General features: G+C 48.0%; 1 protein-coding gene across 1 annotated transcript in view; it reads left to right on the top strand.

Annotated features, from left to right (window-relative positions):
* The window catches only part of TOX2 (TOX high mobility group box family member 2), a 161,029-nt gene that overhangs the window by 45,729 nt on the left and 88,921 nt on the right, over positions 1-26,379 (top strand). Inside the window, exon 2 of the mRNA XM_021546355.3 lies at positions 17,732-17,797. Coding sequence (XP_021402030.2) covers positions 17,732-17,797 — 66 coding nt within the window. The remainder of the gene's footprint in view (positions 1-17,731; positions 17,798-26,379) is intronic.

Below are 26,379 nucleotides of genomic sequence, written 5' to 3'. Positions count from 1 at the left end.
TTGCTGGGGCTCATCTGTGTCAGCACTTGCAGCTCCTTCAGAGCCAGCCACGTTGCTGCTTGTTTCCTCTCTGACTTGCAAAGATTTATAGATATATTTTTAGACCTAATATATTAATATACTCTTTTCCAAGAAATATAAACTATGAGCTTCCTGCTCTCTGGGAGATTCATTATGTTTTGCTGAAAGCAACCAAAGTTGTTTTCCTTTCCAATGAGCACACAAGTATCTGGTCCACTTACTGACTGAAGAAGGTGATTAATTCCTCTGGTTTTGGAGGCAGCAGCAAAACACAGTCTGGAGAAGCAGAACCACCCTGCAGCCTCGCTGGGGCTGAATTATCTGGCACAATGGAGCCTGTAATTAGCAGGTGGAGAAGATGCTGCACGTGGAGCATTAGAGGATCACAGAGGGACAGGTTACAGGGCAACTGAGGGAAACAAAAGATTAAACCCAGGCAGTAACAAATTAAGTGTTTTCATCTCTCCAGGATGCTTAAATCTCTATAATACAAATCTGAATAAAGAAAACCTTCATTGATGTAAAAGAGCTCAACCAAAACATGCAGCGCTGGTATAATTCCTTCTGCTTTCTGTCAGAACAAGGAAGATTCTTTCTCTTAACAGTCAGAAACATTTTGGAAGTGGTGGAAAAAAGGTATCTTTACAGAGGTACAGGTGAAATACAAAATGGAATATATTCACTGGAGGGCCTGAAATCTTGGTGTGACTTCCTGAATCAGGATGCAGAGTATTGGTGGAAATCACTTTCCACCACTAAATGGTTTTGGAGAGAGTATGGGATGCTAATCATTACCTAGTAAATAGGATTTTTTTAGGTGTCTGACTTGGGTATGGTGAAAACCTGAGCAGAGAGCCCTTTTCTCTGGAAGCATGGGGATCAAAATAATCCCATGAGATGTCATGAGATGTGGGGCAGTGCCTTGGGCACAGCAATTATGGGGCAATGGGCATGGGCACAGCGGTTTTGGGACTGGGGGCAGTGCCATGGACACAGCAGTTGTGGGGCAGTGCCAGGGACACACATTTATGGGACAGTCCCTGCTGCTTAACCCCCCTGGCACAAACGGGGTGGACATCCTGGAGGTGGGTGGGCAGTGGGGCTGGGCACTCATCTCCTCAGGCTTTAACCTGGCCTTGCAAGCCCTGTTTGGAGCTGTTGGCTGCAGGTGTGCTCGGGGCCAGGACCCATCCCAAGGCTAAAACTGTGCTTACGTGGATGAAAACCAGACCCAGCAAGTCCATACACAGCATCCCTCAGGTGTGCTGGTGGGAAGTGCCCCGTGGTGGGAGGGATGCTTGCAAGGACCCAGCCCTGGAGTCCCTTTTGCTCCTCAGGTGATGTTTTCTCCTCTGCAGAGGAGATGAAGCCCACGCAGGTGACAGCTCTGACAACCCAACCCACACAGACATGGACTGGGTGGACAGCAATATTCCATAATACCCCTCACAATTGTTCCTTTAACAGGCATTGCTTGGATTATTTGGAAGAATTAATAAATATTAGAGTGGATTTAAGAAAGTGGATTTAAGAAAACCCTTTGGTGTTGGTAATTGTGACTGGCAGGCAGCAGCACTGAGCACAGCTCCTCTCTGTGTGTCCTGGCAGGTGGAAAATTAGCTTATTTTCTTGTAAAGCCCATGTTGGGCTCATCAGGGCCATTCTGGTGGCAGCTCCAGTGTCATCTTTGTGGTTTCTCAGGCAGGGCACAGAGTGTTGGAGAACAAGTCTTTCAGCAGGGGTTAATGCTTCCTCATTAGTGTGGCTGTGCTGATTAGTGCCTGTACCCACACGAGTGACAACAGCCAGGCCTTGCTGCTCCATCCCCATGGCAAATGCACAGCAGGCAGTTTGGGGAGTGTCACCAACCCTGGAAGGGTGGCACAGCCAGAAATCCTCCACGATGCGAGGGTGAAGGCTGTGGGAGGAAGATGGGAGCTCAGCTTGTAAGGGCAGCCTTTGCATTTTCCCTTTGTCAGCGTGAGCTAATGTTGAACAGGGCAAATCTTTCCCCCAGAAGGAGCCTGGCAAGACCTTCCCTGTGAATATATGAATAGCACTTGGGTAAACAGTGCATCTGAATTTATGAATGATTTGACACCGACAGGCTGGAACGAACTCTGTAATTTTATTGTGGTAGATTTAGTGGGTCAGACATATACATGCCAAGTCAAAATGACCTAGAAAACCTTTCTAGGTCGAATTATTGCTTGAAAACATCTCTTTTTCAAAGGCAAGGCCATAAGTTTTCGTGCTTACTCTGACACATTTCCTTCTGAAAGTGCACCATGAGTCTTCAGGACAGGATTTGTCATGTCCTATACTGAGAAGAAAGAAAGAAAGCTGAAGCAGGGGGATACTAATTCCTTAATGAAACAAGACCTTTGCTGGCCACCTCTGCTGTCCTGGGATAGAATGTTGGACACCTGGCTGGCAGGAATTTCGGGCAGAAGTTGCAACACTGATTGTATTCACGCTGTGCTGCTTCCAGTGGTGCCAAAACCTTTCAAACTCCTGGGTCCTGCAGCAACCAGCACCTCCAGCCTGCCTTTGGAGCCCTAATCCTTCATGAGATGGGAAATTGTTTATTAGGAGCTCTTTCTCCCCGGAAGAGGTTCGGGGAGGCTGGTGAGGTTTGCATCTGATGGTTCCTCACTGGGGCTTTGGGGTGGGACAGAGCCACACTCTGCTGCCCTGGCCACTCCAGCCTAGGAGCCACAGGTGTGGGTGAGGCTGGAAGGACCCAGGACCTCAAAGTTGCCATCCTGAAGCTCCTTCCTGCTCTGGTAACTCCTGAGTGTGAGCAAAGGCAGCTTTCGTGCTGTTAGGAGGAAGCTGAGCTGCTAATAAAATCTCAGCTCTTCTTGTGGGTTACTTATTTCAGAGTGCAAACAGAATATAACAGAACCAGGGCTTCACCAAGAAGTGCAGAGGACTCCTCACCACCCTCATTTGTTTTGGGGTGGGCTGAAACGTTTTTATCCTGTGGTGCTTGTGGCTGTGCTGTGAGGTGAGGCTGGCTGAGGACCTGGGCTTGGGTGGAGCCCAGCTGGCAGCCTCCTCAGAGGTGCCCAAATCATGGAATCTTTGGATGGAAAGCTGGAAAAGACCTCCAAGATCATCAAAGCCAGCCTTCCACTGAGTGCCACTCAGTGGCAAGCACATTTCTCTCCCTCTCAGGATTTTTCATAGAGATACACAGAGAGAAATGAAAGAGAAAACAATTTCTATTTCTGCTCCTTGTTTTTCCTATGTGGAATGGGTTTGGAGAATTGTTTACCTGGGGTGATTGCTTGATTGCATTCTGGTGAGGATTGTTTGAGCCTGATGGCCAATCCAACCCACCTAGGGCTGGGCTCTCAGAAAGGGTCACAAGTTGTGTTAGAGAGTCAGAGAAAGCAGTATGTAGTTTTAGTATTCTCCTTTTATATACTATATTAATATATTTTAGCATAGTTTTAATAAAGAAATAATTCAGCCTTCTGAATTGAGTCAGACATTGTCATTTCTTCCCATTGGGTTTGCCTGCATTTACAATAAGCCACTGTGCCCACTAAGCTGCACTGGGACATGGCACACGGGGACATGGCACACGGGGACATGGCACACGGGGACATGGCACATCTCTCATGTTTTTAACACTTCCAGCCACGGTGATCCAGCTGTGCCCTGGGCAGCCTGCTCCCAGCAGGAGCTCCCAAGCAGAAGTCCTGCTTCCCAACTGGAGCCAAAGGCACATCACCCCTCTGGCTTTACTCCCCATGAAGAGTGGGCATCCATCCCATCCCCTATCCCGTGCCCAGGGCTCCTCCCTGCTCCCCTCCACCTGCCCAAGGTGGAGATAGTGGAAATAAATGATCTTTAAAGGCCTCCCAAGCCAAACCATTCCATTAACCTGTGGTTAGCCCCACAGCAGGGCTGGGTGCAGGTGGGAACCATCACCATGGGCATCCCACCAGCTCCCTGCCAGCGCTCCCAACCCAAACTCCACAGGTTCCAAATGGATTTTTCAGCCCAGCCCTGACCTACTTGAAAGTAGCTTTTGCCATCCCAGGGAAGTGGGTAATGGGAGGCTGCAGTGCCTTCAGAACAATTACAGCTCACAGCAGTCCAAATGAAAATGTTTGCTGAAAACAACATGTGCATAATTAAGGCTTAATGAGCCCTTGTCTGTTTGGAATCTGCAATTAGATTTATAATAGAAAATACCAGCAAATGCCAAATAGCTTTAAAAGAAGATGAGATAAAAGATAATTTTGCTGCAAATCTATAGTAATACTGTAATTTAATGAGCTGGAAGTGGTGCAGAGAAAGACTGTAAAAGCTTTGGACAAGTTTGCATTGTGTATGTTTATCTTATCTGCCCATTTCCCTGTCTATAAAGCTGTCAGTCTTGCTTTTAACTGCTTGGAAAAAGGCAGGACTTTGCTAGAATCAGGAAGATTCCTTTTGTTTATTTTTATTTAAGTCATTAATTAGTCAGGCAAAGCTGCTCTTTTCTCTTTCTCATCAACATGCTTTAAACTTCTTGTTAGGGTTAATAATAGTAATAATAATAATAATAGTCATAATAATATCTTTATTCAATTATTTACAGTGAGGCAGGGGGCATAATAATAATCAGAGGTGCTTTTTTTTCTGATTAGTTTCATTAATTTTAATGAGCTTTTAACTGTCTTTTTAAGATGTTGACAATTTTCAACACTAAGGGAGATATTGAACAAGTAAACCTAAGGCCAGCTTGGCTGCTGTAAGCACAGAATACCTTTAGCCCTAATGAAAATGTCAGAGGGCAGAAAATTCTGGTGGAATGATTAATAAAGTGAACAGACAGGTAGCAAGAAAAGGAAGAGAAGCTGAAATTAGAAGTGCATGAGGGAGGTGGTTGGGGTTTTTTCATATTTAATAGTTGAGGTTGGGAATGAAGCTTTAGGTGTGACACGTGGACCAAGGGAAGCAAGGCCAGGCCAGTGGGGTGATGGGGCTGTGGCGTGCACACCCTCCTGGAAACACAGCTCAGCAGCTTCGTGTGAGCAGCCCAACAGGGCCACGAGGATGTGGTGGTGCTGCTGGGGAGGCAGCTCCCAGCCATGCTGCTCTGCCCGTGGGAAACACTGCTGAGCCTCCGCTGCTCTAAAGCCCTGCCCCTGCATGCCCTGGCTGTGGCGCGTGGGAAGCTCCAGCCCTGGGGCTGTGCTTGCAGCCGGGGTGCTGCAGCTCCAGCTCAGCCTTGGAGCAGTGATGGGAGCCTGTGCATCCCCCAGGGCTGCACCTTCCCAGCCCTGCTCCTGAGCGGCTCCACAGAGCCACAGGATCACAGGATGAGCCAGCTTGGGAAAGATCTTTGAGATCCTCAAGTCCAACTTATGACCTAACACCTTCTCATCAACTAAACTGATGTGGTTTAGCTTTTCTATTTTCTATATTTGTAACCCTGCAGTTCTTTGGTGTAGAACTCTAAACTCCATGTACAGTGTGAGCTGCTGCTTTCCCAGTTTGGGCAGACACAAAAATTCTTCTCCAGGCCTGGCAGTCAAGGACACCTCACTGCCTCAGGCCAGAGAGATGGAAACAAAAGAGAGTTAGGGGAGCAAATTTGGGGTCAATGACTTCATTACCTGAAGCTGGAATTGGAAGATGAACCCCTAATATGCAAATGGACCAAACTTACAAAAGTGTGAAAACTCATGACCTGTGGTCCATTTTTTGGTAGACCTGGGGGTTTTGTCTGCCCAAAATGTACCTGAAGGCCCTTCAATAAATATAACTGCTTTTTTACTCTCTTAATCATGTCTGTCTCTATTTTTAGGTAGTCCCAGAAAGACATCAAAACCATGGCACTGAGTGCCACATCCAGGCGTTTTCTAAACATGTCCAGGGATGGTGACTCCACCACCTCCCTGGGCAGATGATTCCAGTGCCCAGTCACTCTTTCAGAGAATAATTTTTTCCTGTTGTCCAGCCTGAACTTGCCCTGGCACAGCTTAAGGCTGTGTCCTCCTGTCCAGTTGCTGGTGCCTGGGAGAAGAGCCCAGCCCCACCTGGCTGCACCCTCCTGTCAGGGAGCTGTAGAGAGTGATAAGATCACCCCTGAGCCTCCTTTTCTCTAGGATAAACAATGCCAGCTCCCTCAGCCACCCCTCACAGGACTTGTATTCCCTCCCCAGCCTTGTTGCCCTTCTCTGGACATGCTCAAACTCCTCCATGTCTTTCGTAGACTGGGGGCCCAGAACTGGACACAGCACTCGAGGTGCTGCCTGACCAGTGCCCAGCACGGGCAGAATCCCTGCCCTGCTCCTGCTGGCACACTGCTCCATCCCCTGCTTCCCAGGGTTTGCCCTTCTCAGGGACATGGAGCCACATGGTTCCTCTGAATCAGGCTGCCCCGTCCAACCTGACCTTGCAATTTCAGAATCTACCTTTCTATCATCCTTGTTTTAGGGTTGGGTTTTATTTAGTCTTTAAAGACCTCCCTTTTCATTAGTTTTATTCTTTTTGAGTCAGGGACCAGTCCATACGTTGTGAAATGGACTGTACTTTGTCAGCCCTTTTTTTCTTTTTTTTTCCAAGTTATTCTAAGTACCACTGCAAGAGTATATTTGCATACAAAGTGGAGTGCAGAATCACAGAAAGCATGTTTTTGCTGGTGCCAAATATCCATATGTTGGAAACTATTTTGTAAATTACTGGCATGGAAGATCTCTGATTTTTTTTTCCCTCCCAACTAGCTGGTTTTGCATAATATTCCCCATGGTCTTAGAAAATCAATTATTCGTTTCCCTTATGCTTTGCAAGAGAAGAAAATAGACAAGATCTTGAATTTGGGGGGTGGGGGGCAGAAATGTACTTTTGCTTGGAAAGAGGTTTTGAGTTGGAGGGGACCTTAAAGCTTATCTCATTCCACTCCCTCCTCTATCCAGGTTGCTGCAACCCAGCCTTGGACACTTCCAGAGATGGGGCAGCCACAGCTTTCTTCAAGCACCCTGTGCCAGGGCTTCACTATCCTCTGAGTAAAGAATCCCCTTGTAATATTTAATCTGTGCTGAAAGAGCAGGGGCTGTGTGGTGAATTAAAGCTCCTGTTTTTCTTTGTGAATATCAGCTGAGTAGCACATGTGATTTTAGGAATTACTGGAGTGAGTTAGGAGGAACTTGGGATCCAGGCTGTTTACCTGTGCAGCTGCCAGCAATGCATTGGGACTGGAAACAAACTACATGGTCTTCAGAAAGTGCCCAGCATTGAGGCATCCCCTCTCACTCCTCTGACAGCTCTGCTCCTCACGTTGTTATTTACTCGCCGTGCAGTCAAGAAAAGACAAATAGAGATTTCCAAACCCATTCCTGCTCCGTGTACGTCAAAGCCAGCGTCACCCAGCCGCTGCTGCTGCTGGCAGCTGCTGCCTCCCTCCCCAGGGAATTGCTTTGATTCCATCCAGGAATTCACCTCGGGTGTGTGGCTGAGCATCACTGCCTGCGCTGCACACTCCCAGGGCAGAGGGGACCAAATTATAGGGTGGGAAAGTTTCCCTGCTTAAGGTTTCTTCATTCCCAGCTCTCCCTTGCCTCCTTGGCTATTCCAGGGCCATGTGGAGCCCCTCTCCAGTGGTTCCCCTGGCTGCTGCTCTGCTGTGGAAATCAGCACCTCCGTAAGAGACTCCCAGAGCGGAGCCAGGCTGGTAGCTGCTTCCCAGGCACACAGGTATCAGCTCTATTTTTATCTCAGCCCCGAGGTTTTATCTTGCAGAAAACAATGTTTCTCAGTGCCTTTGACCCTGGCACTGTTCTAGCACAGAGTCTCCACAGCTTCTTTTAGATCTTTGCGTGTTTTCTGCCTCCCTCGGTTTCCTGTGAAGGAGCAGGCAGTGCAGTTGCTGCTCATTAGCACTTCTTGTATTTATTTAACACACACCAGGCAGCCCTCTGCTCACTCAGCTGCTGACGGCTGAAGGACCAGCTCAGCAAGAGCCTGGTATTTATATTTTTTTGCAGATAAACTCTTTGAGCACCTGTGATAAGCAGCTCCAGATGTGGTTGTTGTTTGGTTTTGAGAAGGAAGTGATGTACATGCCTGAGCCTTGCAGCGGCAGCGCTGCAAAACAAACAGCGTTGAGCTGGTCAGCAAGGGGCTGGGAGGTCCTGGCTGAGAGCAGCGGGTGTGCCCACCTCCCAGCAGCCTGATTTCAGTATCCATGCCCAGCCTTGGAGAGAAATCTGAAAGGATTTGGGTTTTGGCTGCAGCTCTGGTGAGCTCCCGGTGCCGTGGCGAAGGATGGAGATGTGCTGAGCACTCCGTGCACCAGGGCAGCTCAATGCACCAGCAGCAGCTCTCCCCAGCAGCATTATTACACCAGGCTAAAAGCTAAACACAATCATCTGAACACAGTCAAAATGTATTAGATCAACATGTGCCCTCAGGAGCAAAACCTGCTCAGCTGAAACCCCAACCCCTCCTCCCTGCACCGCGAGGTATAACCGTGAGTGACTTTGGCCTTTAAATTAATCACCCTTTCTCTGGGCATCCTTCTCCTCAGTGCAGCTGGGAGGAGAAGAGGAGGCTGGATGGATGGAGGAGTAGCTGCTCTGTGCTGCTTTCACTTCTTTTTGGAGTCGCACAATAAAGGGTTAAGCAGAATTTTGATCTCTGCAATATTTTCATGCTTATACATTCTGTTTCTCATTTCCATGACAAAGATGGTAGGAAGAGCAGAATAAGGTACAGAATTTGCAGAGCAATTTTAAGACTGTAATGAGAACAGAAAATAGTAGGGGGAGAAGAATTGTAATTAGAATATGAAATGGTAAAAAAAATTAATCTATTTCCATGTCAGTCTTAAGACTAAATTCTGCTGCTCCCCGTAGCTTTCAGTGGATGGGTTTTTTGTGTATGTATGTGAAGAGCTTGAACTCTTCTGCAGGCTCTGAAAGATCCAGGTAAATGAGTTTAAGGCCTCATCCCCCCCAAATAATGTAATAACAATAATATTGTGTGCAGCGTTGACAGAAAGCCAGCCAGTCTCTTAGATAAATGAATGCTGTCACTGGAATAGTGGTGGCATTTCAGGAGAATAAAAGGGGATGCTGGAGATGCTTTTGGGGTGGAGCTCCGTGTAAGTATCACATGATCATGTATCACAGAAGCCCCCAAACACCAAATATTGCCAGTCCTGAGGGTCATCTGTGCCCCCGAGGCAAAGCTGGGCCACCCTTGTGGGGTTGTGCAGTGCCTGGCCCAGCTGAGCTCTGAGTATCGCCAGGGATGGAGGTCCCACAATGATATTTGATCACCCACATGCTGAAAAAGGAGATTTTATCTGCCCCCAGAGCTCCCAGGAGCCCACAGGTCAGGATTTATTACTCATCTCCCATTTGTCCAATTGCTGTTCTGGGTCCCTCTAAGCCACAGCATCCTGCAGCAAGAGGTTTTGGTTTCAGGTCCAGTATGAAGAACTTTTCTGGAAGGGTTTAATTTCACTTGCTAATAATCTCAGTGTCTGTCTCCTTGATTTTGGGCTGTTAGAACCCTGCTGTCATTTTGTTTTTTCACATACATCTTTGTTGAGCATCTAACACCCTTCTATCCCTTCATCACTCCCTTTTCCTCATCCACATGTGCCATTCCATACCTTGGACCCTCCTTGCCTCCTTGCCGTCTCTCCTTCTAACAGCACAGATGGTAAGATAATCCTTGGTCTTTCCTTCTTTGCTCTTTTCCTGATTGCTTCTAAAACCTGAGTGGCATCTTTGGCAGCTGCTGAGGACTGGAAAAAAATTGGAAGTGAACTCTCTAGAAAAGTTTCTCTTCTGGAAAGCAACATCAATTTTAAAGCTCATTGTCATGCCTGTTGTTTGGATTGCTTTTCTTCAGTGCATTACTTTGCATTTATTGACATTAAATTTAATCTTCCATTTCCTCAGTGCCACTTAGTGCAGCTAGAGTCCTAATGCAAAGCTATTCAAAGTCGCTTTTAATTTTGGCTGGCCTGAATCATTTCTGTCTCATTAATAAACTGAGCCCTTCAAAATCAGTTATATGATGAGCTGGGTAGATTTTACTGCAGATGGATCATGGACCATGGTCTTCTGCTTGCTAAAACCTGCTGAGTGTCTTGATCAGTAAAAGTGTAAAAGAACCTTCCCTGGGTCCCACGACCTGTTGGGTTTTGGGGTTTAGAGCTGGTTTTTGAGGAACCTTGTGAGAAGTTCAACCAGAGAGATCAGTTCACCTTTCCTAGGGGCTTGCTGACCCTTCTAAGGGTGGGGCACAGGGTCCCTCCTCTTGGGTCCCTCTGGGCTCTTTGGGGTGTGATGGGTTCACACTGAGGGAGTTGGACATGCTGCTTTGGAACCTTCCCCTTCCCTCTCCTGCTTGTTTGGGTGCAGAGACAGAAGGTCAGAGATTTAAAATCACTGAATCGTTTAGGTTGGGAAAGACCTCTGGGATTGCTGGGCCCAACCATTGACCCAGCACTGCCAAGGCCACCTCTAACCCACGTCCCCAAGTGTCACATCCACGTGTCTTTTAAATCCCTTAGGGATGGTGGCTCCACCATGCCCTGGGCAGTGTGGCAGAGCTGGACAACCCTTTCAGTGGAGAAACTTTGCCTAATCTCCAGTCTAAACCTGATGTGGCACACACTGAGGCCGTTCCATCTCCTCCTGTCCCTGTTCCTTGGAGCAGAGCCCAACACCCCCACTGTCCCCTCCTGTCAGGTGCTGTGCAGAGCCACAGGGTCCCCCCTGAGCCTCCTTTTCTCCAGGATGAACCCTTTTCCCAATTCCATCAGCCTCTCCTGGTGCTCCAGACCCTTCTCCAAGCTCCATTCCCTTCTCTGGACATTCCATCCCCTCAATATCTATTTGTCGTGAGGTTCCCAAAGTTCCCTCACATTGTTTTAGAGCAGGTGGGTGAATGTCACTTGGCCATGGGGGTTCCTTAGGATTTCCTTGGTTGGTTTTATATTCTCCTTCTGGCCATCCCAGTGTGACAGCTTCTCAGATAGGTCTTTCCAAGGGAGATGCTTCAGTTTATGAATTTCTGAATACTCGTTCCATCAGTGTCCAGGCTGGTGAAGGTCATTCCTTTCTTTTCCACCTGGCGGTAGTTTCTTGACAGCTTTTACCATACCTTGGCTCCCCCAGCTCTGCAGGTTTCCTCCTCCTGGTGCATTTGAGAAAAAAAACTCCTACCAGGTTTTTATCCTACTTGTGCACTGTTCTTAAAACAAACAAATCAACCAAACAAACCACTTTTTACTGTAAGGCTTTAATCCTCAAGATTTCAACTGTATCAAGCTGAATTTCCCCTGGGATGATGTGTGAGAATATTCACTGTTTGTAGGAAACTCAGCCCCTCAAAGCCCCGGTGGCTGCTGTGGATGCTGAGTTTGTGTTGTGCCTCTGACACCTGCTGTGGGGTCGTGCTCCCTGTTAATGCCATTTGTCCCCAAACAAATGGCAGGGCAGGGCCAGGCTGGCTGGGATGGACAGGGACACGCCGAGCTTTCCCTGCAGGGCTCTCCCGGGGCAGCGTAAATCTCCTGCTGAACTCCTGACCCCCCTGACAGGATCAACCCAGGGGCCAGCCAAGCATTTCAGCACACAAATAAATAATGCTAAGTGGATCACTCCGGGCCAGAGGTCGTGTAAAGACCTTAATGGGGGAGCTGCAGTTAAAGGGATTAAGCTAACCTCAGCCGTGTATTCCCCCAAGAGGTGCGATGCTAAATTACTCCTGCAGGAATTTGCGGCTGCAGCTCAGCCAGCAGCAGCGCTGGCAGGGGCAGGGCTGAGGTGAGGATTTCACATCCCCGAGATGTGTACAGAGAGCATCCTTGTCGTAGTTGAGACAGAGACAATACAAAGCAACACACCGCATTTTCAGAAGGCTTCAAACACGTTTTTATTATAGCCTGTATGCTTTTTATACATTCTTACAAAATTCATAAGTTTACACTTTACTCATTGGTCATGAAAGACAAACAAAGTGCTCATTGGAACAGGCAGTTGCAGGTTTCCCTTATTCATCCTTCTTTCTTTCTTGGTCTCTATGTCAACAACCTCAGCAAAATTTTTTTCAGGGATGAACATGGATCCTCTTATCAAACCTCTCTGGCTGGCAGAAGTTGCTGTAAAACGTCTTCCACAGTCCCTTACCAGGACCAGCATCCTTGGGTGTGGATCCCTCAGAGGGCTGAGCCTGGTGTGCAGGAACAGCAATCTGGGGATGCAGGGCTTGGAAGCACCATGGACAGGGTGCACTTACAGCAAAATGTGCCACTCAAATAATACTGATAAAAATGAATTGTGGCTAAAACCATTCCTGTAACATTTTCTAAGGAGTTATATTTCCCCATGATGGGAATGGTGCCATTGGAAGCAGTTGAGTGAAGCCCAGCAACACATGGGCTGCAATTTGGTCAATTTGGTTTTTTTATTTTTTTTTTTTTTTAATGAGGAGCATTAAATACAAATTAACTGTGTTACACAGGTTTTCTTGGGTTAACTTTTACTCACTAAAAACCTAAAGGCATTTCTTGCATGGCATTACTTTGGGTCTGATGCTCAAGTTTTCACTTTTTCAGATTCTGTGCTGCTTTAGTGTGTGGGGCTGGGTTTCCTATTATGGGATGGTGAGCTCTCTGCACAGAGCAGGGAGACAAAACAATTCCTTCTCCAGCTGGGCACCAAGGACAAATGATCCAAATCTCAGCCCAGGAGCACAAACACCGTGGGCTGGAGAGAGAAAAACAAGCAGGATGGGACTGCCTGAGCTGAAGCTGAAATGGGACAATGAACTCCAAGGTGCCAATGGAGCAGAACTGGTCAAAGTGAGAGACCCTGTGACTGGCTGTCCATTTTGGGGCCATTTTGGTTCATCTTGAGTGCAGCCCTGGCTGGGCTCTGGTGCTGCCCAAGGTGGATCCATGGAGGCCTTTTAATAAATCCCTGCTTTATTCTTTAGCTTTGTCCAGCTCTGTTCTAGGCCATCAGGTCACTCTGGGTGCTGGTGTAGCTGAGCTGTAGCTCACTGGAGACAAACCCAGATGCATTCCAAGAACCTCCAGTGAAATGTGGCCTCCCCAGTACACCCAGTTTGGAAATGAGGTTGTCATGAGAGGGAACCCACTGCCCATCTCCTGTGTCCTGGTACAGGGAGGCAAACCAGAGGCAAGTGTTTACAGCTCTGAGCAGCAGGAGCCACTGGAGGCATCCAATTTGTTCCTAACTGGTCATTTTGTAGCTCCTTGATGGTGATGGCTCTTAATTACTGCTGGCTTTGTATTAACAGGCCACATTTTCAAGCTCTACAACCTCAGTGGACTCTCAGCTAAGGTGATCTGGTCTAGTATAGCCAAAAATGAGTGTCAAAATTTAGGTAGGACCCCTCCAAAAAAAAATAAAAAAGCACCAAACAAAAAAAATCTACCAAACCCACCACACATAAAATAAAATTAAATAAAAACTTTGGAAGGCTTTTGAGATCTTGCAGGTATCGCAGAAGGTATTACTGGTATGAATTTTGCCCACATATTCTGATCTAGTGGAAGGTGGCCCTGACCATGTCAGGGGAGTTGAACTGGGTGATCTTTAAGGTCCCTTCCAACCCAAACCAATCTGTGATTCCACGTTTTCATACAGAGCTGAAGTTGCCATCTCAGTTCATGGCTCTCACAAAATAAAAAGGATGTGATGAGATTCATAATAAAATTGTACAAGCTGGCAGTGCCATCCAGGAAAAAGTAACACCTTCTTGGAATCTTGGCAGGAGGTTGTGTTTCTTTCCACTGGGCCCTTCCCAGTTAGCAAACATTTGCTCTCCCTGTTTGCACAGAGATGGAGATCCCACAGCTGCTGCACTTCAGGGTCTGCCCCAGCCTGCTGCCTGCATTTGTTTTTCCTTTTCATATTCATCTGGCTAACACGAGACCTGCGTGACCTCTGGGCACATTTACAGGTTGGAAAATAATGCTGTGGAGCAAAAATAACAAACCAAAGTGAGTCTAGAAAAGTAATAAAAATTTTAAAAGTTCTTTGTACAACAACATCTGAATTGAGCTCTGTGTATGGGCTGATAGAGCAGTGCCAGCTGCAGCTCCCCTGCAAGAGCTGTAGTAAAAGAATTATATTTTTAATTAAAATCTCCATGAAAAACTGAATTTCAGAGGGTGTTTTCTCACACTTTTATCTTTTTCTTGGACTCAAAATATTCAGTTGGTTGTCCCATGGAGGGGTGCAGCTGTGGCTTAGTCTCCATCACCCTGATGTCCTTGGAGCTCCCTCTCTGAATGAGGCTGGCAGCATCCCTGTCCTTATCCATCAGTGCCAGGCAAAGCCACCTCCTGTGGCACGAGGTGGCCCTGGGGCTGGAGCTCTTGTCACCTGCAGACCAAGGCAGTTCAGTGGTGTTCATCTGACTTTGTTGCCAGAATTGATGGAACTTGGGGCACTTTCACTTCTCTCTCACACTTTCCCTTTCACTTCCCCTTTTTTCTTCCCCCTCCCTTTTTATTTCCCTCTTTTTTTTCCCTTCCCTTCCCTTCCCTTCCCTTCCCTTCCCTTCCCTTCCCTTCCCTTCCCTTCCCTTCCCTTCCCTTCCCTTCCCTTCCCTTCCCTTCCCTTCCCTTCCCTTCCCTTCCCTTCCCTTCCCTTCCCTCCCCTCCTTTGTGCTCATTTTAAACTGGAGAAAATCAGCCACAGCCACTGATTTCTTTAATAGGCTTCTCCTATTAACAAAAGAATAATAAAATTAACTAATTGCAACCAAGTGAAAGTGATAAAGTGATTAAGACAACTGCACAAGAGGATGTTGCTTTTGAATAAGGACTTGAAAATGATCCCTGCCACATCACTCAGTGGGTTTTGGGGTAGGGAGGGTGATGAATGGCTGTATCCAGGTTTGGAACAGGAGCTAGAGTGAAGGAAAAAGGGGAGGAGGCATTTATAACCAAGGGGAAATATTAAAATTTCTGTTTCTATCATAAATCTACCCGGTGTGATGGGGTTGATTGTTTTGAAGTGCATTCTGTAGCAAAACAATAATGAGAAGAGGGAGAGAACATTACTTATCTGCTCTACCTGGCTGCTGCATAACTGGCAAACATCTAATTGAAAAAATATCCTGATGGGAGAATTTCTAATAAATTTGTTTGCACCTTCATAGCCTGGAGGAGAGGGGGGAAAATCCAATCAGCAGTGGGGAAATTCCAAAGTTTCCATTGCATTTTGAGTCTTGATTTTCAGGCTCGCTGCTCAGCCTGGAAATCAGAGAAACAGTAATTTTGAAGGCAGGATTCATTACGGTTGTTATAAAGGCATCAAGGGCAGAAGGAATTGTGGAATGGAGGTAGGGGAACAGTAGAAAGCCATAAAAAAATGCATTCTGACAAAGAGAAGGATGTGGAGACAGGGGAGGATTTGTCCTGCTCTGAGCCTCGCCACTGAAGGACACTTTTGGCTTGCTGAACACAACTTTTAAGGTAATTTTTTTCTCCTGGAGAAAAAGGTGGTGGCCAGGTGTGGGTCGTGTCTTCCCGTGGGATACAAGGGGTAGAACAAGAGGAATCAGCCTCATGTGCACCAGGGCAGGTTTAGATTGGACTTTAGGGAACATTTCTTCGGTGGAACAGTGGCCAGGTGCTGGAACAGGTAGCCCAGGGCAGTGGTGAAGATCCCTGGAGGGATCTCTGGAGGTGAAGTGGCACTTGGGGACACCACTGAATGGTGGCCTTGGCAGTGCTAGGAGAACGCTGGGCTCAGTGATCCTACAGGGCTTTTCCAGCCCTGGAGATTCTGTGATTCTCCACCAACCTCTGGCACCTGCTGCCAGTCCAGCTGTGTCTGCTGGGGTTGGTGGGGATGTCAGAGGATATTTAGGTGGGGCCAAAGGGTATTTAGGCTGTAGAGTTGGTTGGATCTGGGTTCCTGGAAGCTCCAGCTAGAACTGTGCTGCCAGGAGCTGGCTGTGCCAGTGACCATCTGACAGGTGCAGGAAAATGCAGGTTAAAGTGGATGGTCCCCAGCTGCCTTCTGGGGAAATGGCTTTTCCCAGTGCCCACTGCATCCTGCAGCTCCTGCCTCACTGGTGCATCTCCCAGAATCCAGCAGTGGCACAGGAATCCTCTCCCACCTGCTGCAGCTGCTGCTGGTATCACTTAATTAATGCCACAATACCTGCTCCAATTTTACAGCTTTTAATTGGTTTGCTGGGCCAGAGGACAGTTTGGCAATTAGAGGGTGTCTGAGGCCAAGCAGAGCCGTGTTACCCCCACTTGGCTTTACTAACTCTGTTGACTTTAATAGCTAATCCTGTAGCACTCTGAGAAATGGAAGCATAATTAATTGTCTAGGCTGAAAATCTTCACCTGGCTTTATTTAGATTTCGCTTTTATTGCTCTTAATATGGGCAATTTCTGTTAAGGCATAACTGGAGTCAGCTTCATATCAGAGAGTGAGAGAACAGGTGAGAGGTAAATGATCTCCAATTCATCATCCTGCTGCTAAGGGCAGGAGGGTTGGCTCTTCCCCTTGTTAAGTGCAAGGTGTCACTCACAGCTGGTACCTCCATCCTCGTCTGGGGAGTGTTTTATGGCACAGCCTGTTTTTATTGCCATAATTAATTTGTGAACTCGGCCTTGAGGCCTGCCCCAGCTGTACTTGGAGCCGGAGACAATCCTGGAGGGTTTTTTTTCCTCCCTTTGGAATCTCAGCGAGTGAAAGCTCCCGTTGCAGCTGGTTGGTGAGAAGAGCTGTAGTTCTCCATGGGGGTTTTGTGCCTGGAGAAGTGGATAGCAGCTGGGAATCAGGTGTGAGCTGGAGCTGTGGGACACAGGAGGATGGGCTGGGCTCAGGCTGTGGAGCAGAGTCCTGGCAGGGCAGGCAGGAGAACGGGACATGAGGGGATGGATGTGCCAGGCTGTTCACACAGACCCCTCCTGAATGCTCCCTGCGGGTGAGACAGTCACAATACAAAGCAAAGCTCCATTTTCAGAAGGCTTCAAACCCGTTTTTATTATAGCACTCATGCTTTTTATACGCTCTTACAAAGTTCATAAGTTTATACTTTACTCATTGGTCATGAAAGACAAACAAAGTGCTCACTGGAACAGGCAGTTGCAGGTTTCTCTTATTTACCCTTCTTTCTTTCTTGGTCTCTATGTCAACAACCTTGGTAGAAAATTCTTTCAGGCGTAAATATGGATTATCAAACTTCTCTCTGGCTGACAGAAGTCACTGTAAAACCTCCACCACAGTTCCAGAGAAATTCTGCATTGCTGCAGGAGCTTTGCTTTGGTGTTGAGATTTCTAAGAGGATTGAACGTGACTTGCCCAAGTCTGGACATTTCCATTGATGGAAGTTGGCTTTTTATATCAGATTGATGGTCTAGTAGGAATTTTAGCAACAGCTTCTTTTGGGTGATCTTTGCTGCAGGGGGCATCTGTGGGTTCACACATTTGAATTATTTCTTTGAATTGGAGTGATTCATTCCTCATTTCACTGAAAAAACCCCATATCCATGCTATGTTAGCATATCCCATTGCAATAACTGGGATGAAGGTTGTGCTCGTGCACTCTCAAAAGTGTTCAAACAGCAGCTCAGGATTTTCCTCTGGGAATTCTGGCTCTTGATGTGGAGAACCAGGATGGTATTTGGGATGCACAGGAGCATGGTGTGCAGATGGCATTTTATTAACTCTTTCTTTTGCCTTTCTAGTTTGATGGGGAGAACATGTACATGGGGATGAACGACAACGCCCAGGAGTTTCTATCGGCCAATCAGGTACGTGTTGTTTTGCTGGGGTGAGATTTTTAGGGGACTAAAGCACAAATTGTAGGAGCTCTCTGTGAGTCTGCCCTCCTGGGACATCAGGAGTGTCCATGGAGGAGGTCAGAGCCCAGCTGCTGCTGAGGAGCAGAGGATGCACTTGGTGCAGGGATTGGGATGCACTTCCATCCTGGAGCCTGGCTCTGCTGAAAAGCTTTGCTGAAAAGCTTTGCCTCAGCATCCCTCACTCAAAATGAAGGTGCATTTGGTGTTTCTGGACACAGTGAAGTTTCCAAGTATTGTGTGCAGTTCAGGTGTCTCATTCCCTCATGTGGAGTATTTCCTGTAGCTAAATAGATTAACAGGGGAGAAAAGGGAATTAAAGGGTTCCTGTTTTGGAGCTAGAAACCCAAGTGTGGGGGGACCAGAATAGAAGTGTTCATGTCTTGCAGGTGCTGAGCCTTCTCTGGGCTTGGATACACATGGCAAAATCATGGAGTGGGGTCCTTAACCTGTGTATGGGCTGGAACATGATCTTTAAGGTGATCTTCCACCCCAGTTCTATGATTCTGTACAGTTAAGCCCATATTTCAGTCCTGCTGGGACAGAAGGATGTCAGCACATGCTTTTCTGTCCCCCTGACCTGGAGATGAGAGCTGGCCCCCTGTGCACCCCTCAGGGGTGGCCTGGCATGGTTAGAGGTGCTGCACCCTCAGCACAAAGCATCTCATCACATGCAGCCTCAGGAGGGAAGGTGGCAGCTCCTTGCTGACACATCCCTGCACCCCATTTTTGGCTGTGTTGGGCTGTTTTGCTGACCCAGCCCCACAGAGTGCCCCTGGGCTTTGGGATATCACAGTGGGTCACATGCAGGGTGCTCCAATGGCAGCAGGGTTAAACTCTGTCCATATTACCCTGGGAATGGGATGGAATCCTGCAGTTTGCCTCCTTGGAGCACAGGAGTGCATTGGCTCATGGCTGGGGAGAGCTGTTCCTGCTCTGGGAGCTGGCACTGGGAGCCATCCCCACTGTGGTTGTTCCTACGTGAGGAGGAATTCCAGGGTGGGGAAGGAACAGCAAACTTTGTGCTGCTGAGTGATTCAGCAGAAACAAATATGTGTTCAACCAACAACGGCGTGGGGTTGATTGTTAGAGCCAGGAATTGCCAGAGGTGTGTAAATATGGGAAAGAACGGGGTGATCCCTGAGTGCCCCAGCCAGGGGTCAGCCCTGTCCCCCCAGCTGTGCAGAGCCACGTGCTGTGGATGATCACAGGGCAGTTGTTGTAGGTACTTTGCCTTTAAAAGCTTCCAAGGGACAGGGATTTCCCTGGGAAGGGCTGGCAGTGCTGGCACAGGGACCAGCCCCAGTCCCTGGTCAGGCTGGATTTGGGCAGAGCCATGGCCAGCATGGACCATTGGTGTTTCCTGCTTAGCACCTCTCTCATCAGATTTCCCCCAAGGGTGGCCATGAGAGGAGGCCAGCAGGGTGCTGTGGGGCTGGGAATGGTTTGCTGCACCTCAAGGAGGATGGCTGGCTCCCAAAGGAAAGCAGGGATTACCATGTGGTGGAGGAGTCACGTCCTGAGTTTGATCCTGGAGAAGGATCAACCAAACCAGCTTAGATCCCTGTAACTTGGGCAGCAGGAGGTCACTCTTCATTTGCTCTCTGTTTACTTGCTGTTTCCCCTTTTGGAGCAGCAATTCAGGGTGGAGAGGGAGGAAAGTTCTTTCCCATGGCAGAGGAGTGCAGGAGCCCCCACTGCAGGGATGGTTTCATGCACAGGGGCTCTGCTGCTCTTTCTCTGCCAGCAAAAGCACTGCAGAGAGTAACATGGAGAAGAAATGTGGAGCTTTCCTTTGTTGGCATGCCCAGTTCCCTCCCTGGGCTGCTGTGGGACAGTCAGAGGGAGTACAAGGGGGCAGGGGGGCACCTGGGGCTCTGTGGGAGGCTGCAGTGACCCCCCCATAACCTCATCTGTGTAACTGGGAGGGAGGGTGAGGATCCCAGTTCATGCCCTTCAGGGATGTGGTTCACACCCAGCATGAGCTTTGGCCAAGGAGGATGAGGAGAAGCTTCCTCCTCACCCTCCTCAGTGCATCAGCTCCCTTTATTTACCTGCATATCAGCACTTGTTTACTGGTTTTACAGCCCCAGCCATGACTTCAGCACTAATGACACAACTCTGTTATTTAAAAGGGGGTTCCAGATGGTTTTTATTGTTTGCTAAACCTGTTGTAACCCGAAGGAGTACATTAAACAGCAGGAGGGGGGTTTCACAATCTCACCTCAGAAGCTGCTGAACCACCAGATACCTTTACAGCCCATGAGGGACATCCAACAGACCTTGGGCTCCTTCAAGACAAAGGCAGATTTTACAGACTCAGGGCTGGAACCATCACACTGCAGTAGATGAGTCTGGTGGGTTGGGGTTTTATCTCCACCATGATCCTGCAGCTCCCTGACAGCAGCTTTGTCCCAGCCCTTTGTCTGGATTTTGATGCTAAGGAAGTTCTGTTCAGCCCAGGGGAGAAGGTTCCAGGGAGAGCTCAGAGCCCTTCCAGGGCCTAAAGGGGCTCCAGGAGAGCTGGAGAGGGACTGGGGACAAGGGATGGAGGGACAGGACACAGGGAATGGCTCCCACTGCCAGAGGGCAGGGATGGATGGGATATTGGGAAGGAATTCATCCCTGTAAGGGTGGGCAGGCCCTGGGATGGAATTCCCAGAGCAGCTGTGGCTGCCCCTGGATCCCTGGCAGTGCCCAAGGCCAGGCTGGATGGGGCTGGGAGCAGCCTGGGACAGTGGGAGGTGTCCCTGCCATGGCAGGGTGGTGGAATGGGATGAGGTTTAAGTTCCCTTCCAACCCAAACTTTTCTGGGTTTCTGCAGTTTCTCATGGCAAGAGTGTGGTAAAGCCAGGATCAGGGTCCTCCTGCCTCTCCTTCATTATTCCCTGCCTAGCTGCCAGCTTGAGGGGAAGAAGAAACAAAACCCCACAACAAAGCCCCTGTAAAACCCCCACAAAACACCATCCAACACATATGGAAGCCAGGTGCCCTCTTCCTTCCCCTGATCTTCCTTATTGAGATCGATTTTGTGCCATGGCTGCAGCTCTTGCCATCCCAGAGGGGTTGGATTCAGCTGAGGACAAAATGCAGAAATAAAGGAACCTAAAACATAATGAGAGCACTGACAGCTCACGCCAGCACAACCTGCTTGGGGAAAATAATTCCTCTTGTTCCATCAAATAGGAGGGACATTTGACCCCAGAAGTGAGTCAAATGTGAAATGTAATTCAACCTTCAGCAGAGGCCAGGGTATAAATGCAAGCTGACATCTGATCAAACCATCATGGACATTTGACCCTCGAGATGAGTGAGGTATCTCTTGTGTCTCGTGGAGTCAGCAGAACATCATTCCTCACCCCTGTCAATTTTCCTTCTTTCGTTCCCACCCTCCACCCCAAGCAAAGGCAAGGAATTAAGTAATGAGAAAAATCCCAAGGAATACACAGATATGAAGTGCTCTGAAAGATCAGTAAAAATGCTGGTAAAAGAAATAAAAACACCTGCAAAATCAGTGCCAAAAGATATTTATTAAGGTGATTGTGATAAGGAGAGTAACGCCAGGAAAGGGAAAGGCTGAGGAATGAGGTTGGTTTTATTTGACATCATTACTGCACTTGCAGGAAGAGTCCATGGGTGCTTTAAAAACATGGATTAACTCTGCCTGGGACTCCCCTGTGAGAAGGTATCATCATCCCATGTGCTGGGTGAAGAAATGCAGGAGCTGCCTTGTCAGGGAGCTGGGGGTGAGGAGATGAGGTTGTGGGGACTGCCAGGCCCTGGCATGGCTTTGGGGACCACTGTCCCCTGGCTTTTGGGATGTGCCTGTGTACCTGGTCAGTGCAGGGACATTATGGGAAGCCTTAGGGGGGTGTTTGCTGCATTTTTCCTCCCTCCACTAATATCTCTGGCTGCTAGCTGGGCAACAGGCAGCTTGAAGGAGGAAAGAGCTGATTATTTATCACTGGATGGTTTGGATCCTGCCTAATCCCAGGAGATTTCAGTGCCTGTTTCTGTCCCAACAAGTTAATTTGTGTGACTCCTCATGGAAAGGCTGTTCAACACCACTGTGGTTTGTTCAGGCCAGGGAGACTGCAGCTCTTTGCTTTTGGAAGTGAGAGCACAGACAGGACCCTCTGCTATAAAGTGTTGAAAATTTGAGAGTTCAATTGAAAATAGGAGAGTTAATTTGATAAAGTTCTTTTGCACATCATTTCTTCCTCTTAAAGCTGTTCCTGTGTGCTCCTGCTGGCAGGCTCATGCTGCCCATCTGTGTCTAAAGTGTCAGGTCTTGGCTGCCAGATTTGCACATCCTGGGGTAGTGGAAATTATCCATGCCCATGGCAGGGGTAGAAGCTGAACGGTCTTTAAGATCCAACCCAAACCATTCCAGGATTCTACAGCTGAAAAAGCTGATGCCTGGAGAAGTTGTGGCTGCCCCTGGATCCCTGGAAGTGGCCAAGGCCAGGCTGGATGTGATGTCTCAGGTTTTAGCTTTTATATTTTTCAGAGTCTGTGCTGCTTTAATGTGTAGTTCTGAGCTTCATATTATGGGATGCTGAGCTCTCTGCACAGAGCAGGGAGACAAAACAATTCCTTCTCCAGCTGGGCACCAAGGACAAATGATCCAAATCTCAGCCCAGGAGCACAAACACCGTGGGCTGGAGAGAGAAAAACAAGCAGGATGGGACTGCCTGGGCTGGAGCTGGAATGGGACAATGAACTCCAAGGTGCCAATGGAGCAGAACTGATCCCAGGGAGAGACCCTGGGAGCGCTCGTGCATTTTGGGACCATTTTGGTTCATCTTGGGTGCAGCCCTGGCTGGGCTCTGGTGCTGCCCAAGGTGGATCCATAGAGGTCTCCTAATAAATCCCTATTTTATTCTTTCACTGTCCAGTCTGTTCTAGGGCAGCCTGCACAAGGCATCAGATGGGCCTTGGAGCAACCTGGGACACTGGAAGGTGTCCCTGCCCATGGCAGGGGTGGAGTGGGATGAGCTTTAATGTCCCTTCCCATCCATCCATTCCCAATTCTATGAGAGAAAAAGGCAGGATTTCACCCAAGCCTGGTGAGACACCTGCTGCAGATGATGTCAAGTCTCTCACCTGATGTGTGGAGCAGCACAAGGGTCTTTAACCTGGGCTCTGGCCATTAGGGTGAGAGTGGGTAACTCGTGGATGAGCTGTTCACGCTTGCACTGCCAAGAAGGCAAATCCATGGGCAGGGATGTGTTTCTGGGGGCTCTGGATATGTGTAAAACAGAGGGAGGATTTTCCCTGGCTGTGTGTGGCTCGGGGAGCCCCGCTGGGCACAGAGGCTTTGCTGACACCCCGAGAGAGATGCAGTTAGGAGAGGTGATACCTATCATGTGCACAAACATCCACAGCCCTGCTCCAGCACGAGCCTGAGTGTGGGGTGAGCCACAGCCGCCCCTTGCTGCCCACGTGGGATCCATCTGCGGGTGTCCCCGCGTGCCTGCATGTGGATAAATCAACATTTATCTCCTGTATCTATTGCCCTTTATCTCCCTGCCTGCGTATATCTCCACGCTGGGGTCTGTATTAGCCATAATAGATACAGTGAGTCACTGATCTGGTGGGTCAAATGGTCAGGGCTCTTTGATCAGCCGTCAGGATCCATTACCAGCAGGGCCTCTGCTGGGGCTGGAATTACAACTTACATTTGACTCGTTTCTGGGGTCAAAACGTCCCTCTTATTTGATCGAATGACAGAAATTGTATAATTTGTATATATCCCTGAGCCATATGTGCTCTGAGTGCCACTCTAATGTGTTTTATAAAGGCACAGCTGTCTTGGTGACTTATTTAAAATGGGATTTTGAAGTAGTGTTCTTGCCGTTTAATGTCCTCATTCAGGGTTACACAAGGTTTATCAAATAATAAATAACATTTAGAACATTGGTTTTAACATAACAATGGCTTTGCTGCTTATAAGGAACTGGGCGGTCCAATAAAGCTGTGTTTGGTAAATAAGTGATAATGCAGAAAGCAAAGATAGGATAATTAGAAATTAATGATGTGTGGGAAGCTATGGATACCTTCCTCACGTTCTGCTAACGCTCCAGACGAGACAGAGCTCGTCTTGGCAGCCTCTGCTATAAAATATGCCTTCAAACCTTGTCATAATACTGGCAGACGTGTTGTTCCCACCAATCTTGACTGAATCACAGCAAAATGTCAACACTTGATAAAATAAACCTGGGGCTGGGGCAGACCCACATGAGTGCAGGGGTTCCCCATCCCTGCAGGGGACCACGGAGGCAGAACACGGTGAGTGAAGTGGCCGTGGAGCCCTGGGCAGAGCGAGGGTAACTGGGTGCTCTTAATGAAGATGTGGGTCACCCTGCCCTCCTCCCTGCAGAGCAGGAGCTGGAACCAAGGTGGTTTTCAGTCCATCAGCAGTGGGGCTGCTCTCCCACTGACAGTGAAGCAACAACATGCAATTGCCCAGGTGTGAGATGTCCTTAGGGCAGCTGGTCTCTGGCCTACCAGATGTGTGAATCTGGAGGAGCTTCCAGCACTTTGTCCCATCAAGTGCAGCAGGTTGCTCATGGGCACCACAGCCACTGCCTCAAACCTGGGATTGCTTAGGAACAAAGGCAGGAAGAACCCAGGAGATCACTTGGCTCAGCAATTCCTTAGAGTGTCCTTCTCTTGAGTCTTATAGAAAGGTCTGCACAGAAAATTCTGAGCCTATGGCAAGGTTATTCTTTGTGCAATTTCCACTCAAGTCCCTTAATGGACTTTGGTGTTTCTAATTAATCCTTTGCACGCAAAAAAACTTGTTTTAACTTTCACAGAATCAAAGAATCACCCTTAAAAGTCATCTAATGCAAGCCCTCTGCAAGGAGCTGGATATCTCCCATGAGATCACTCAGGGCTCTGTCCAAGCTGACTTGGGATGTTCCCAGGGATGGGACATCCACAGCTTCCCTGGGCAATCTGTGCCAGTGTTTCACCCCCCTCTGAGTGAATAATTGAGGAGGCAGGGTTTGGGGACTCCACATTCTGTTGATTTTTGGCTTGATCTGTTGATCACAGGAACAGATGATATCAGAGGTTGGTCAGTGTTAAAGGAAGTCACATGTAAGTGAGGGGTTTAAATAAGGAAAAATATGGCCTCCTTTTTTAAGGGGTCGTGGAGAGCTCTGGTGCCCCTTAAACTCCAGCTGTCTTGTGCTCTTTGGACTTTATCCTCTTGTGCCTGTGCAGAAGCTTGGTCTCTTCCAATCTGCAAATGATCTGTATTTTTGAAGTCTGGAATTGGCTCCATCAGGGGCAGAGCACACCTCAAAGTAAATAACTGATGACTCCCCACTCCCTTTACAAGGACACATTGCAAATACTGCAGGAACATACAGATATATGAGTATAAAAGACCCCTGGTGAAGGGAAGAGAGAGGTTTGTATAGACTCAGAGTTGAAAGAGGATTACACAGAGTTTGGGAGTGTGCACTGCAGGCCCCCATGCTAAGATACAGATTTTTGCTCTCTCCCTGCTGTTCTTTGAGTAATACTGTATAATTTCATATGTTGTGCTGAAGAAGAAAAAAATAGAGAGGAGACATTGATAGATCCTAAATGTCTTTCTCAGCAGACGATTCAGGAAGAGTCTCATGTACTATTTTAGAATGAACAATAGAGTGTTACATGTCATTTATTATAATCAGCAGCTAATGGAAACCCTTCCAGGAGGGGTTTGGGAGTTGAGCACAACTACAGCTGATGATCCAGGCTTGTGAATTTTGCATGAACTCCTGTGTGACAGCAAAATTTTTGAAAGGTGCAGTCAAGAAATGACTCCTGTAGCTTAGTCATAGCAAGAGGAGGTTTTACTGCTGGTGCAAGGCCAGCTGTAGTGTTTAAATAAAATAATAATAAAAAATCCCTTTGTATTACAAGCAGAGTGAACATCATCTTCAACCCTTGGTCTCAAGGGACTCCTAAGTTTTTAGCAATAGGTTGTTTGAAAAACAGCCACCAAGCATCCCAGAGTGAAAAACTAATGCAATTGAGCCATTCCTAGACCAAAATGCTTCTACTGCACTCACTCTGGGGGAAAAAGGGAAAAAGAAATAGCATCTCAAACAGCTGAAGACACCTTCCAGGTGGCACAGAGCACCTGGTAAGGGTGGGAAACACTGAAACTGTTGTGGTGGCTGAATTTCATGTGCAGATATTTCATCAAGGAGATGGCTGATAGGTTTAGGCCAAAGGCAGGAGGGAGAAGGAGATCCTCAGGTGCACTGAGGACACTCACCTCACTTGACAGCCTGAGGGCTGGCCACAGCATCCACCACTCTCCAAGGTCCCCTGGAGACCATAGCCAGCTCTAGCCAGCCCCAGGAGCTGCCTCTCCTTGTTTTTCCTGTGTCTTTCCAAGGCTTTCTGGGATATGAATCAGCTCAGAGAATGTTTTTAACCCAAAAAAGTGTATATGTATTAAGCAGCACATCCAGCTGTAGTCCTTGTTCTGTAAGATGTGGAATCAAAACATGCCCAGGGATCTTCAG

The sequence above is a fragment of the Lonchura striata genome, chromosome 20 (genome assembly GCF_050655825.1).
Source record: "Lonchura striata isolate lonStrDom1 chromosome 20, ASM5065582v1, whole genome shotgun sequence".
NCBI lineage: Eukaryota > Metazoa > Chordata > Aves > Passeriformes > Estrildidae > Lonchura > Lonchura striata.
This window is presented reverse-complemented; position numbering and strand designations above follow the sequence as displayed.